Source organism: Falco naumanni, chromosome 2 (genome assembly GCF_017639655.2).
Source record: "Falco naumanni isolate bFalNau1 chromosome 2, bFalNau1.pat, whole genome shotgun sequence".
NCBI classification, from domain to species: domain Eukaryota; kingdom Metazoa; phylum Chordata; class Aves; order Falconiformes; family Falconidae; genus Falco; species Falco naumanni.
This window is the reverse complement of record NC_054055.1, coordinates 17855868-17871687: the sequence shown is the minus strand read 5'-3', so window position 1 is coordinate 17871687 and position 15820 is coordinate 17855868. Positions and strand designations below refer to the sequence as shown.

Here is a 15820-nt window from a genome sequence, read left to right as displayed (position 1 = left end):
AGGTAGTTGCTGACACCACCACAGTTACATTAACAACAATATATACTTTGTGCCAACAGATGATACTAGGTATTTCCAATCTACCGAGGAGAGGCGTGCTTGCTGTCTTTTCACATTGATAACTAGTTATGTCGGGGGGGGGGGAGCACGTGATGCGGAGAGCAGGGAGAATATGTAGTTCAGCAGTGACACAGATATTATCTCACTTCCTCCCATTTTTTTTTTTTTTTCAGGTTATTTGATGAGGGCACCAGTGATCTGTGGCTTTATTCTCCTGTAGTAGTATTTTTAATGGCCACTTCTCAAAGGTGAAAGTTTTGTGTATGAAACAACATTGCTTTTGTGCCCATATATCAGTTCAATTTAGATGACCATGGTAGTACCAAGAATTAACATCCCTTAATTACAAGAAGAAAAGCATCTTACAGGGGTTGAGTATGCCCTACAGACGTAGTGGGGTGTGTCCAGTACTATGGAGTTCATATATGTTTTAAATTCATATACGTGGTGTAATCGTTTCACCATTTTAAACATAAAAGGCTGTCAGCAGTTGGGAGTTTGTGAAAATACTCAGTGCAAGATAAATGGTCTTGGAAATGAACAAATTAAATTCCAAAGATTTTAATTTATAAGCACATTTCTCAGGATTTCCAAACAATGGATAAATACTTGAATAGTCATTTTCTCCCCTAGGGCTTTTTGGTACATTTATTAAAAAAATAACAAAACCAGCAAAATACAACAAAGAAGTTGTAGGGCACTAACTTGGAAACTAAAGGCTTTAAAGTCAGCACTTGGAGTACATTTGAAAAATGTGGTTTGACATGATGAACTTTTGGGTGTAGGCCATGCACGCAAATGGCTGTCCTTTAACAGATGTTGGGAGACTCTCCCTCTCCAGTGTTTACCACAGTCTCCAGCAGTAATATTTAATAAAGTTTCTTACCTCCTCCTTGAAAGGAGGCAATCTGCTGCTTTGTAAAGACTCAGAAGTAGACTCAAGACAACTTACTTTCCGTTGACGTTAATGCTCAGTAGTATTACACATGTATTTTTTATAGATACCTGAATTATATATACACACATCATGTGTATACATAATACGTTTCTTTTGCTTATTTTGGACTAGGTAGAGGTACTGCCCTTTTTTTTAAGAGGAACATAAACATCTTTTAAACTTTTTCAAAATGAACGAGTTTCAAGACGAGTCACGTTGCCTTGAATTTTTCATGGATCAAGAGCGCACATACAGATGGCCACTGCAGTTTAGCTGACAGGCAGTAACTTGTTAAATTATTGTGACTTGAGGGTATGTCTGAGCCTTTAATGCTTGTCAAATTAAGGCTGATACCATTGACTTGGGCCAATCAATGTAAAGATAATGGGCAAACACTTTTTATAATTGGCAAATGCTCCTTTCCCTTCTCTTGACCAGAAATATCTATATTTCAGGAATTAACAACATTTCATTTTGCCTTTGTGTCCTATTTTCAATCCTGATTGTAAAAGATGGCACTCTATCCAATGTTACTATGGTACCGCTATCCTTGTTGATGTTTTGATGAGCTTTGTTTTACTGAGTAGACCTTCTTTGGTTTAGCATGGACTTACTTGCCATGGTAAGAAAGAAAACCCAAACATAATATTGCACATTTTAGCCTCCTCAACTTTGGTAATTGTTATTTTATTATTATATTATTACTTATTATATCCATGTAAGAAACGTAACATTTTGCAAGTTCTGTTTTCACATAGTTAATCTGCCACAGAAAGTTTTCTTTTAGGCATGCTGATTCCAGTAGTAACTGTTACTAATCGTGGTTCCGAAAAAAAAAATATCTGAGAAAATAAACATGAAACAAGTGATAGAAGAAGTCTTTTTACATGTTACCTGTCTCTGATTGTTTGGCATAATAGGCCAAAAATCCAACTATGCTGTTTATTGGCAGAAGTTATAGATACAGCTGGGCTTCATATGTTCCATATTTAGCTGAGTTACTGCTATTTAACCATCTTGGATTAACAGAAACTTCAGTTGATTTTAACAACCACACCTTTGCATATAATGGTATTACGATGTACTATTGGTTAATTAAGCGAAGAATGTGTATTTAGGCTTACCGATCAAAATTATCCAGGAGGCATCTTGGTATTTTGGTAATTTTTCTTTAGTCCTAGCACATTTCCAGAATATCTTGGAACTGAGACTTAGAAAAGGAAATCTGTTTCTTAAATAAAATACACTTTTTCTTTTATTTTTGTGATGCATAATATGCATATGCTTTCAAGAATCATAAAAGGGTGCACCTCCTCCGTCCTTTCTTAATGTACCATGTCCAATTCACAGTGTTTAATTCCATATTTAAATTAAATCATGTAATCATTTAATAAATGTAAGTACAAGTTTGAAGTTTAAAGTGCACCTCCTTGCTTTACTGAAATGGGACCATTAAGTCTGTAAGCCTGAAAAGAAAGGGAGAGTTTATGAAAATGCATACATATCTTGAGTAACACTAAAAGCAGAGTTCAGCAATGCCCAACGGCTACTTCTACAATAGCAATCCACTTCTGAAATGTTGGGCTCTGCAGGGAAGATCGCTATCGTTATAATTAGAGCTACACTACAATGGACTGCTCACAGTAGCTATTCCAAAAAGTTCTTTGAAGGTGAAGAGGAGTGGTAGGCATTCTCAGGAATTGAAAATGGCTTTCTCTATTAAAAAAATTATATATATATATATAAAAACACCAAATAAAATAAATCTTAAATAACTAGATGGCTAAAATAAATTTAAACTTTTGCCATCCCTGTTTAAAATAAAATCACTGTATTTCCAGTTTGGCTATTGCTGATGGGCATTAAATAAATACATATAATTTATAATTTCCCAGAATATGTAATGTGTAATTATACTTGAAAGTAGGTACATTTTTGTGAGCAAATGAAGAGAGGCAAAAATAGAGGAGCTGCACCTCCAGTGCTTTTGTTCTAATTTTGCTTTCAAAATCAATAATTCTTTTTTTATAATTATGGACTTGATTGTAAAGGTCTTTTCCAGTCTGAACAATTCTATGATTCTTTGAAGGCCTAACTCTTTAATGCTTCTAGGTAGGTACACTTATACAAGTAAGTATATTGATATGAAAAATATTTGAAGATGTCCTGATCAGCTTTTTATTGTCTTGTTTTTAAATACTTGTGCAGGCTGTCTTTAACCTTCTAAAGACTAGATCAGGCAATTGAGTTAAATCGAAAACCTGATATCAAAGCACAGTACTTGATTTTCATGCCAAAGCGAAGCACGTGTTGCTGTATAGACGGCTTTTTTTAAAATACAGGTTTACTGCTTCTCCCAGAATTATGTCCTGGAACTTCACATACCATGCAGAAATTTCCACAGTCTGTTAAAAGTATAAGCTTAAAACTACAGCTGCAAGAATCCTGGAAGCTGAATGAAAGGTTTTCTCTGTGAAATATTGCAATATTCCGGCCAAGAGCATTCAGTTACAGTCAAAAGATTATGACACTGGTTGCTTTTTCTTTTAAGTAACAGTGAAGATCTGGGAAAGAGGTCATAGAGATTAGCTCTGTGAGTAATAAGAACTACAAAGGAACATAGAGAAGGACAGGTAGCAACTCTTTAAAAGTACCCAAGACCCTGAATTGCAATTTTAGTCTGTTACTTGAAACAAAAATAATAGATAGACTGTCTGCTATGATAATGAAAATGATAACATTTCACCACAAGGACAGTTTCAGAATGTATTTCTAGTTCATGTAGGAGACTTCAGTCTCTTCATTGACTTGAGCTTTGAGGTCTGCTGTATTTTAGTAACTCAGAGAATGGTTGAGGTAAGAAGGCACTTATGGAGATCATCTGGTTCAACTCCTTTGCTCAAGCAGGCTCACCTAGAGCTGGTTTCCCAGGGCCATGTCCAGATGGTTTCTAAGCTTCTCTAAGGATGGAGACTGCGTGATGGCTCTGGTCAATTTATGCCAGTGCTTAGTGACCCTCACAGTTAAAAGTGTTCCCTGATGTTCGGAGGGAACCTCCTGTGTTTCTGTTTGTGCCCATTGCCTCTGGTCCACTGAGAAGAGCCTGGCTCTGTCCTCTTTGCACACTCCCCTCAAGGATTTTTACACATTGATGAGATTTCCCCGAGCCTTCTCTTCTCCAGGCTGAGCAGTCCCAGCTCTCTCAGCCTTCCCTCGTAGGAAAGAGGCTTCAGTTCCTCAGTCATTTTTGTGGCCCTTCATTGGACTCTCCCCAGTAGCTCCACTGTCCAGTTTGGCAAGTTAAAAGGATGTAAAAAGGTTTGCTATAAATTTGCTCTTCACACTTTTGATGTGATGGTGGAATGTAATAGTACAAATCAAAAGGTAAATGGAAATACTCAAGTAGATGTAAATGCAGTAACACTTGTTTCTCTTCACGTTGAAATCAGGAAATTAATAACTAAACATTCTTTCTTCTGGATAACAGCCATGATCTGACCTCTCCACTTACCAGCAACTACATGATACTATAATACACATAAACTGTTTAATGTTGTGTGTCCAACATTTTTTAGTTTTGGATTCTTTATTTCTTAGAAGTTAATATTTTCTTTGGTGTTAAGTGGTCCAAAGACTTAGAACTGGATGGAATGAAGTTTATTTTCAAAATACCTAGCTTTTTGGCAGTCTGGACATTATAACAAAGCAATATGGTATTGTAAACACTTTGGTGCCTACGTTTGATGTGTGTAGAGGAAATACCGTAATTATTTCAGAAATTTATTCCTGGTTAATAAATTCCATTGATTGCACTAAGCTAGTAAGTTCTTTCCTGCTATTATATTGGAGTTAAGGTATCAAACAATTGTGTGTATGTACAATTTGATTAGTGATTTTAATATACTCTGTCAGACATTTATCTCCCAATTTAAACTTATGACTGCGTGGACCATTTCTTAGGAAATTACAGTCTTTAGATTTTAACCAAATATTTTCTGGGTTAGATAGGCACATTTAACTTATTTTTATAAGTTAATAAAATATGGTTTGTGGGTTTTAAAATTTTGCTGTCAGAGGAATACTCAATGTTTGTTCCTTTTTCTCATAAAATAATATTGATGTGGACTTCCAAGTAGATTGAAATAGATGAGCTATCAAAATTCATAAGTTCTTAAAAAGAATTTGATTTGAAAAGACCATTTGTAATTTAAGATAGTTTCAGTAGTTGTAGTTAAATTTTGATACTTTAAAAATCGTTTTCACTTTCCACCTAAAAGTGTCAGTGTTTATTCAAAGCTGGAAACATTGTTTAAGTCTTTACTAATACAGGTATGAAGTCAATCTGTTGACTTTTACTAGAGGTATTACCTGTATTTTGAAAACATCACTGAATAAAACAAAGCACAGTTGAAATCCTGGGTTTGATCTTGGAAATGACCATGGTGTTATTGTATACACAACCAAGAAAAATGATACCTTAGCTAGGGTTGGAACTTCTGTGGGTGTCTCAGTTCTGAGTTTTTCCTTATTAAGGGAAGTTAGGTATTTGTGACTCCCTCTGGTGGATAGCTCTGTCAACTGTACACGAGGAAATTTTCTCCATATTAAAATCATCCGACATTAAAAATTGAGAGATCTTTGGTTCCGTGGTGAAGACCTCATTCCATTCTCATGGACAGTCGGAATGCGTTTGTGTGCATCACCGCTCATTATCATTCATTTTGCATTGTATTTTTTAAGGATTTTTTTCATAAATGTGTTTGCTGATAATCATAGCTGTTCATGTGTGCAACTAATATTTATACTTTAGCAGATGGAACATCTTTTTTTCTATGCTACAAACCTCTTCTGTTTCCCAGACTTTCATTTACATGACTATATTTATGAAATTTGTACAGTTTGCCTTAACTAATTATTATTTAATTATATTTCAGGTACCACCAAAGTAAATCTTGTGAAGATCCCTTCAACTGCTTCCAGTCCTCGAGACACTGCTCTAGCAGCTGTTATATGCAGTGCACTTGCAACAGTGCTCTTAGCTCTCCTTATTCTTTGCGTTATCTATTGTAAGAGGCAGTTTATGGAGAAGAAACCAAGCTGTGAGTTTCCAGTTATTACTGTTCCTTTGTGCTATTTATATACCAGTATTAGTTTGCCAGATCTCTCTGTAGGTAAATAAATGAAATGTCTCCGGCATTCAAGTGGGTTTAGCATTAAGATGAACAAGCTAGCAGAAGCCCAAGAGTCCATACAAGTTTGTCAGCTCAGTGTAGGTACTCCAGCTTCTACTGAGGAAACACTGTGCAGCTGTCCAGAAATAGCCCAGCTGCATTAATTCTGTGCCATACTCTGTTAGATGCTATACGGACATATTTGGACCATCCGGAATCCAAGATGGGGCGCCATTATAGAGTTGCAATGCCGATGTGGAAATACCAGCTTGGAGGATCTGTGCATCACACGCTATTGTGAAACACAGATTAGCTCATCAAGATGTGGCCAGTGTAGATAGCAGATTTGTCATTAACAATTTTGGTTTTATGGGCGTATTCAAGATAAATTAAATGCCTAAGCCAGTTAGATTTTAAAAATCCGTAACAGCTTATCCATGTAATTCAGTTTGTGCATAATAATAATTTTTCTGCCTTTTCATTTAAATTAAGAAAGAGAAAAGTCAAAAGCATTCTAGTTCCCATTTATAATTTTTAAGCATTGTATTAACGTATTTTTATAGCTTCTAATGAATCCTGGATGTCAAAGAAGAGTAATATCTAGAAAGAGTTCATGTTATTACTGCTTACAGCACAAGCAAAAAAAAAAAAAAAAAAAAAAGATGAGAGGCTTTGTAAGAATTGTTCCTAACCTAGAAGATGCTTTACAACGTAAGTTTTGAGAAATTCAGACATAGTGAATTCAAACTTGAGTTAGTGAAGTTTAGTAACTCGTTTGCCTTGGCCTACAATTATACAGATTAAAGGAAGTCTGCTGTTAATATAAAGCTCTTGAAGATAACGTAAACAAATTCCCTGTGGCTGGAAGCTGAATGTGGAAAATTTTGTATGGGAATCACTGAGAATTGTTAAACACTGAGAAAAGATAACAGTGAATACGCTACATTCTCAAATCATCAAAATAAGAGCGGATTAGAAGATGCTTCCTAGAAGAGGCTGTAGTTGAACCAGCTGTTCTAGGGTTCTTTGCAAAATCTGTGCGCATTATGTGAAACCTCAGATCTTTCAGTCGGAAAATGTGTGGAAATATTGCGTAGTGTGACAGTCAAGCGTTCTGTGAAGACAGGAGGCTATGAACAGGAAAAAAGGTATCATTTACTAATATATATTTTTATTCATTTTGTCCAAAGGGTCTCTGAGATCACAAGACATTCACTACAATGGCTCTGAATTGTCATGTTTTGATAGACCACGGCTAAATGAATATGACCACAGAGCATGTTGCCAGTGCCAGAGAAGAACATCACAGACATGTGGTATGTTTGGTCTACTAAAAGGTGACTTTATGGCATGATGAACATTTATCTAACACTTGAGTTGTGACATTTTAACTACAGAGCTAACATTGTGAAACTACTCTTTGTCTTGGGCTAATTTCTTAATAAGCAGATAGAATTTCTAAATAGCAGTTTGGTTATGATTTTTTTCCTGGTTTTGTTCCAGTGACCCTTCACTTGGACATTTAAAGCATTTTTCCTTTAATTTCATTTCTTTCTGATAAAAATAGCAATGCATCTGGCTTTGAGACTCAAATTACTGTGAAGGATTTACCAGACCGTATCTAAGAACATGATATGAACGCTAAAGGACATTAACAGTCGGAACAGTTCAAATCATTGAGATTTTGTGAAGTCATATCAGAACAGATGCATTTGATATTAACAAATACATAATTTAGCACAACAGCACAGGCTTAAATAGCATCCTAATATGTTAACTCAGAATGTGGTACTTCCTGTCACACATATCCAATTGAAAAGCAAATTAATTTTAGAAGTAGATACTCCTGACTGGCATCTATATTACTCTTGGAGGAAGGGCTTGGCTTTTGTAAGTAACTTGATTTTAAAGTAATACATTAAAGAACCCAATTTTTGCAGTAAAATCTCTTTTGTCAGTCTATACACTGTAATGTAACTGGCAAAGTAATACTCAAGCTTTGAAGGAGTACAGAGACTAAGTTCATACAGAGCTTTAACGCTTTTAACATTATTAAATTAATTTTTATTCCTTAGGACCAGTTCACTTGATTCCATCACTGTGCTGTGATGAAACCTGTAGCATGGAACACAGCAGCCACAGTTGTGCTTTCCACTCACAGACTACGCTTAATGAAAGGTAACTTAGTTTTATAAATGTCTATTAAACATTAAGTATTTTTTATGCAGTCAAGTTAATACTTATACAGATAGAACAGCTGTTCGGAATGGAATGAGGGATTTTGATGAACTGTAGCCATATCCACCCATTTTGTGCAAAACCAGGTTTATAGTGAAAAATGTATTTTAAGTATTACTTAATAAATACTGACTTGATAGATCAGTTCCTCTGAAGAAGTGACTGACCTCTCACAAGCAGATAGTCTTCCTCTTACTCTTGGTACCTTAGATGCTTTGGTGATGCCCTCTTCTGCTATGGGTTAGCAAGGTGCTGCATAAACCTGTGAATCTGGGTGGACTGAGGTACAATTTAGAAGTGTTGTGAAGATTTTCTTTTTTGAGAACTCGTAATGACTGTGAGATTTGAAATAGCTAGTATTTCTGAATTTCTGCCAGATTGTAACGATTATTTTCTCCCTACCACCTGGATATAAATATAGTAGTAGAGCAGTTATTTCTACAGCAGTGCCATGAGCTAAATATATAAAATTTATGGTGTCATTCAGAGTTTCCTGGTTACAGATTTTAACACAGGATGTGTTTATTTCTTTTAACTAGAATTGTTTTCCATATAAGGTTTAAATTGGTTTCCAGCTGTTTTGTTCTTATGGCCAAATGTAACTAAAAATGTAGAGGCAGCTTCTTCATAGATGTTGTTTATGCAGAGTGACTTAGTGACCTACGTACAAGATACAAAATACCTAAATTTTCTGTAACAACTTGTTTAAATACCAGCAAGCTTGAGTTATCCTTGTATACTACCAAGGCTGATGAGAGTTGTATACTTTGTGAGGGATCTTTTGGTTAAGGCTTTAAAAAGAAATGTTATATCCATGCTGTGGGGACATCAAAGATTCTGTGGTTCCTTTTGGTAGAAAGTAGTTTGCTCCAGTTTCCTGTGCTAGAATAATATATTTCCTTCAATTGTGGTGCAGTGTCCTGACTTCTGGCCTCATCTATGGAAATGCTTTGTGTATATATCAAAGCTATTAAAGCATCAGGTTTTGGAAATAAGGCTAAATATGTTATAGGCAATGTTAATGTGGAATGAGTTTTGTCGCACAAATCGTTATTGTATGTCAGACTTAATATATCCTTTGCAGTTTTATAAATCTGCAGACAGTTTTTGGAAGTAAAACATGTTAGTATATCTTTTTGGTTTTGATAATACTTGTTTTGGTATATGATAGTAAAAAACATTACTGGGCTTTCAACAGAGGTAGGCATGTATAGTGCTCTCAGACATGTCAGTATCGTCATGTCTGATACAGGCATGTCAGTACTTCACTTTAAATACACTTGAGATACCACTGAGTTTCTACTTCCATGTTCTACTTCCATGTTCTACTTCCATGTTCTACTTCCATGTTCTACTTCCATGTTCTTCTTCCATTTCCCATAAAATAAAAATAATCCTTATGAGAATTAAAAATCCTTGCCCTTTGATATTATGTCCTCTCCAAATGAAATATAACAGGAGAAAAACTTCCCATAGTTTGAAGGCTAGACAGAAAAAAACAAAAAATCTGAAGTGAACGCATGTTCAGTGTGAAATCACAGACAGAAGTTTCAAGCAATCTTGTTGTCTATTCCCATCTTCCAGTCTGAACCCACTGTACTACTTTTATGTCCATTAGATTCTTGTCTAGCCTGTTTTGGGGGGAGATAAAACCTAGTTCTGGAGATTCCACAGTCTTCCCAAACATCTTTCTTGCTGCAAATTAATCATGTTTTATGTTGTCTTCACACACACCGCATGCATTGAGAACAAATAAATTCCTTCCTCTTTGCAACAGTCTTTGTATCTGAACACTACTATAGTATTTTTCTATCATATTTTTTTGTTCTTTAGACTATAAACAACCTCAACTGTAGTTCATATTTTCTAGACCTTTGCATTCACAGTATGAAGGGCTCTAGGCATCCTCTTTACCTTTAGTAGTGTTCTCCAGAGCTTTCTTCATCATTTCCCAATGAGAAACAAACTGTATTCCTTTTCAAAAGAATTTGTTTGTACACGATGCCTCTAGATTACTAGCTTAATATAGCTCTGTTAAATCTTCATGAAATACCTATAATTACTGATGACAGTAATTACAATACTGATAATATTTTCTGGAATGCTTTTGAAACCATGTGTCTTTTATGCTTTTGCAGGGCTTCTGATTCTGTTGGAGAAATGATTCCTGCCTTCCTTGGTTCCCTTTCACACTCTACCTGTGGAGACATTTCAGATGCTTGGCCCCTTATGCAAAACTCAGCTTGTTGTGACAGCATTTCTTTCTGTGAATCGTATTCAGAACTAGCTGGAGGATCTGCAAAATCCTGCAGCCCTGAGACTGAAAATGCAGCCACTGTTGAGTTGGATAATGACCAGGAACTAAGTGAAGTACTTATTTCAGCTAAGTCTCTTGATGGAAATGTTGCAAAGTCCTTTGAAATCTCCAAACACAGAACATGCATAGAAATTTCATCACTTCAGAACTCAGCGGCTGCTGAAACCCAGCCAACAACAAAGCGTAATGGAACAGCAAATGACTCTACAGACTGATAAAGAGGTAAAAAAACACAACTACAAAGGAGTGAGAATAAGTACTCAAGGCGTGTAGAGCTAGCTAGGTAAAAATAGAATTGTAAAAAGTTCACGTTTTTAAATCATTGACAGAATTTGAAAGTTGTAATTACTCAAACTATAATGTTGAGATAATATGAACCAGAATACAGAGGCACCACTCAGCTTTCATCAGGTGGGGTTTTTTATTACTAAATTTCAGGGGGAAAAATAAGCTTAATAGCCTTATGACCAAACTATTATGTGAGTCTAGTCTTTGTTTATGAAGGAAGAACTGAGGACTCGTCTTTTGTTGTTGTATACAAAGCATAAAAGATGTGAAAGTGTTCATCCAAAAATATTTACAAAGCCTTCTCTGTGAAGTTACTACAGCCGCAGCAGAAACAGAAGAGAGACTCTCAAATGCTTTTCCATGCCATTCGTATTCCCATGTCATCAGATAAATTCCATAAGTTTGTCTATAAAATATAATTTCATCTATAAAAGCTTAGAGAAAATGCAGTTCTGAGGTCAAAATGAGAAGAGGTGATAAGCAATCATCTTTACCGCATAAAAAGTCACTCTGCTACTGCTTCATTATATCTTTTTTAATATTAGCCGTGCTCTGTAATTTTAAAATTATGCTTCCTACTACTGGAAATAACTTGAAGCAACAAGTAGCTAATCTGTGAAAGGATCCCAAATTATGGCATGTGTACTGTTATTACTTAAGGTTATACACGCTGTGGCTGCAAATCTGAAACAGGCTCTTGTGCATGTACACAAAGGCAGGAACAGAAGTAGTTGCCACTAATAATAATCCAGCAAACTTAAATAAAAAAATTACGCTGTTTGTAATTATGAAAATGCTGGGTCATCTGCAGAAACAAAACTGCTTTTCTTTGATCCTCTTCCATTTGGTTTGCATGCTGCTTTTATATTGTTCTTAAATAAGAAGTAGAAAGTAATTAGTATTTAACAAAAAAATACGCATATTCTGTAAGTGCAATTTGTAAATTAAGCTTTAATTCTTCAGGTCATGCTTTCAAGAGGAGGAAAGTGAGGTAAACAGACTGCTAAGTCAAGAATTTTTTTGCCATTGACTTCAATAGAACTTGTATATTACCTTGCGAGTCTACTGCTGTCACTGAAAGTGTCAACCTTACCTAGGTCACACGTATTTTTCTCAGTATATTCTTTACAATCTATAGTTTTGTCTGTAACAATGTCTGGCACTGACTGCCCATATGTCAGATAGCAGCTGTCATGGTTTCCTTTTGGTCTATGCCAAGTATCATCAGGTGATAGCCTTATCCTCTAGGTATGTATAGGAAGGGACAGTGACGTGACTATGACTGCAAATCTCAGTGCTGCTAGGTCGCAGTTTTTCATTGGTTATCCATGGAACTTGAATGCTGTCTTGATGTTTAAAAGGAATTTATTTCCATAACAAGATTGAAAAAATCAGAAGTTTGTGGGGTTTTTTTCCCCACTAAACCGGTATGTGATTAATATTATTTAGAGTGGTTTTAGATGTAAGGAACCATAGAATTTCAACGTATCACTATAAAAATTGACTTACATTTCACCATACTTGTTAGGATATATAAATTGTAAATTATCTTACTGATTCCTATGTGTATGTAGACATCTTTTCTAATATTTCAAAATCCTATATTCTTTGATGGTTTTGTTGTACCATGTATTACTACTGAGATTTGTGTATAATTCTGAATAAGCAAGATGGTTTGGGAGGGTTAGGTTTTCCTTCCTTTTTTTCCTTTAATAGACTTTACTGATTTGGTTTGCACAATTTTTCCATATTTGGACTCTACAGTGCATCATTATATATGCATCTTTGGTGGACAAATTTAAGGAGCATTTGAGGGAAAGGACTAGGACTAGGCTCATGTGAGAGAGATTTTTAGGCTGAACTCCCAGCTGTACAACTCCAGGAAAATCATTTCATCTCTGTCTACCCCACTTTTTCCATTTTCCTTTCATCTTTCTTGCAGTTTTGAAGTATTTTGAGGGAAGGATGGTCTTTGTAGTATGTGTGGATGCATTATAGTCTTGCATAGGTCCATACTTCATTGTTAGATAGCATATATTTATGTGCACATAAATAGAAGTTTTTAGATGGGTGTTTTAATACAGTTTCAGTCTTCAGGCTTAGGTGAATTTTTAAAGCAAGCAGTAAGTATAGCTGTATTCTTTTAGTATCACGTCAAGTATAGAAGTACATACAGGTGTTTTTATGAATTTATGTAACCACTGTTCTATCACTTTCTTTTAGGAAACCAAGCTATTCCTCTCAGCACTAAAGCTGAAAGCTTCCCTTATGCTCCTCTGCAGATTCTCATCAAAGTTAGTCTGGTCTTCGATGTAGCATGGTTTCAAAATCAGCTGGGAAAAAATGGCATCATTTCATACCTTCTGCGCAGTTGCATCTGAGCTGTAACAGCTGAAAAGTGAAACTTCAAGGAGCATCCTAGGAGAACCCTGAAAGTGGATTTATGACATTATTTTTTAAAAAGAACCTTCTGTTCCCTCAGATTCTCAAAAAGTCTAGTAGCGTGAGCTAAAAAGTATATGTAAATACAGCAAGAAATATAAATACTTCGGTGTGTTTAAGTGGGTATCTTAAATATGGCTAGAGATGTCTGAAGGCGTGGGACAAGACGTTGCCAGTTATTCTGCTTGCAGATTTATGCATGCATTAGGAATTTTTTTGGCTGGTTCTAATTTTAAATCAGTTTTCTACTGTTGAAGGACTTAAAAAATAAACATTTCTATTTTTGCAAGGATCATCTATTGATAAACTGAAGCTTTTACTCTATATTACCTAATAGTCAATAAGCTAGTTTGGGGAGTTAAAAGAATTTGCATGTTACAGTATGTATGGTTGAAGTCCCCTCCATCCAGTTATTACATTTGTGTGAGGGGCATTGTTTTGTTAAACATAGCAGGAGGTTAGTTTTAAATTAGATTTAGCTTAATGAAAGTCAGCCATATAGATAGGGATGTTGTGTTTAATTGGTAGTCTCAGTATTGGAATACAGCACTTGTTGGCTGTCAAAATAAATGTAATCAACTGTCACATCAGAATGTCAAACTATAGCAGGTGTGCCATGAAAGTATTCATACGACGAGACTATTGCTAATATTTTTTAGTAACACGTTAATTTTAAGGGGTTTTTTTATTTGTGTCACTCTGTCATTCTCACTGTAGTATTGTGTAAATTCAAATTTCCCACACAAAATATAAAAATTAATTCATAACATTAAAAAACCCCAAACCTCTGAATTGAATCTTCAAAGCTGCATGCAGACCTAGTAAATTACGAACTGCCCTCATTGCTGTTCTTCAAGATTTTTTTAACTACAGTTTGTTGCACTACATCCCATAATACCATTTGTTCTGCAGCCATTTTTATCATTAAAATAGATTTCACTTCTGTGAGTAATCCCATTAACCTCTACTGATTCATTACCTTCAGCAGGCTCAAACTTGTTGGTGACAAACACTAGCAACTATTCTTTAAAGTACCCAGTGTGCCTTGACAGAAGCAAAGCAAGGAGCAAAACAGATGCAAATTTGCAATAAATGTTACTCATCTTTCCACACGTGGTTTGTGTGGCAATGGAAACGTTGAGACAGTATTCATATTCTGTAGTGGAAAAAGACTTCTGCTTTGAAGTAGAAGGTTGAACCTGCACAAGACTAGGTGAAGCCATTAGAGGCAGCCAAGGCAGTAAGATGCTTCAGCTCTTCACCAGTGAGATATTATTCATGTGTGCAGAAATCGTGAGTAACAGTTACCAAATGCAAACCAAAGTGAGTGAAGAAATTATGTAAGTGATTTTTTTCTTTTGTTAAAGCAGTAAATACCACCATTCAGTCACTGACAGAATAATACAGTTGTACAGGGAGTACAGTTACTCAGCTAAATACTTTAATGTTCAAATAAGAGTAGTTTTGAGTAATTTCTTTGAATACTTTCATATATTTAAGAAGTGACAAAACTTATTTTTCACTACATGTGCATGAAAAGATGTGTGCTTCTTTGTATATACTTTGTAAATAGAAAAAATCCAATGTGCATTTCAGTATATGGCAAGATATTTTTAGAACATGGGGAGATTTAACTTTTCACTAATAACAATTCTTTAAAATGCTATGTTCAAAAATTTTGTCAGCATCTGCCACAGTAAGTATGTTTTCCCATTGGAATTTACACTTTGTATAATTGTTTTTGTCCGGCAACTCTAGAGAAAAATACTCGTTCCTTTAAATGAGTGACAGATAGCTTGCAAGCAAATTGGGAGGAAAAAATGGAGAGTGCTTTTTAAATATATGTGTATATTGTGTATATACTTTTTTCCTTAATTTAACCAAATTGGTCTTTCTTATATTGCCTGTGGCAAGCAATGGTGTACAAGCCAACAGAAAACATACACTACTACCACATTTAGGCTGCCCACGTATCATGTCTAGGGACTTACAGTGCTGTTTTAAATACTCCTTTAAGGAATGTAAATTAAAATCTTGTATAAATCGTTTTGTAATACTTTTTCTACGTGTGAATAAAAGTTACGTGAACCAGTCCTGGTGGTTTGTTGATCTCTAATTAATAATAGCATTCTATACAAAGGGATTAATTCTTTTATTATTTTTAGAATCCTATCATGGTTTAATTGTATTAAAATTATGGTATAATTTGGTACCTCTGTCTTGAGACACTTGCTTTTTAACAGTATCATCATTCTTCAGGCAGGAGGACTTGAAGAAACACAAGTTAACGTCAATCATTAAAATGATAGTGCTTCAAAATCTTTTAAAAATTTAGCTTCTCAAGAAAGGAAATTTTAAAAAAAAAGC

The 15820-nt window shown here is 35.2% G+C and overlaps 1 protein-coding gene across 2 annotated transcripts in view; it reads left to right on the top strand.

The window, feature by feature from the left end:
* TNFRSF19 (TNF receptor superfamily member 19) overlaps nucleotides 1-15547 on the top strand; it is a 60372-nt gene extending 44825 nt beyond the window's left edge. For both annotated transcript variants that reach the window (XM_040584299.1, XM_040584300.1), the window contains 5 exons: nucleotides 5932-6096; nucleotides 7359-7484; nucleotides 8244-8346; nucleotides 10545-10945; nucleotides 13235-15547. In XM_040584299.1, the coding sequence (XP_040440233.1) occupies nucleotides 5932-6096; nucleotides 7359-7484; nucleotides 8244-8346; nucleotides 10545-10938 (788 nt within the window). In that variant the 3' untranslated portion in view covers nucleotides 10939-10945; nucleotides 13235-15547. The remainder of the gene's footprint in view (nucleotides 1-5931; nucleotides 6097-7358; nucleotides 7485-8243; nucleotides 8347-10544; nucleotides 10946-13234) is intronic.
* The last annotated feature ends 273 nt before the right edge of the window (nucleotides 15548-15820 follow it).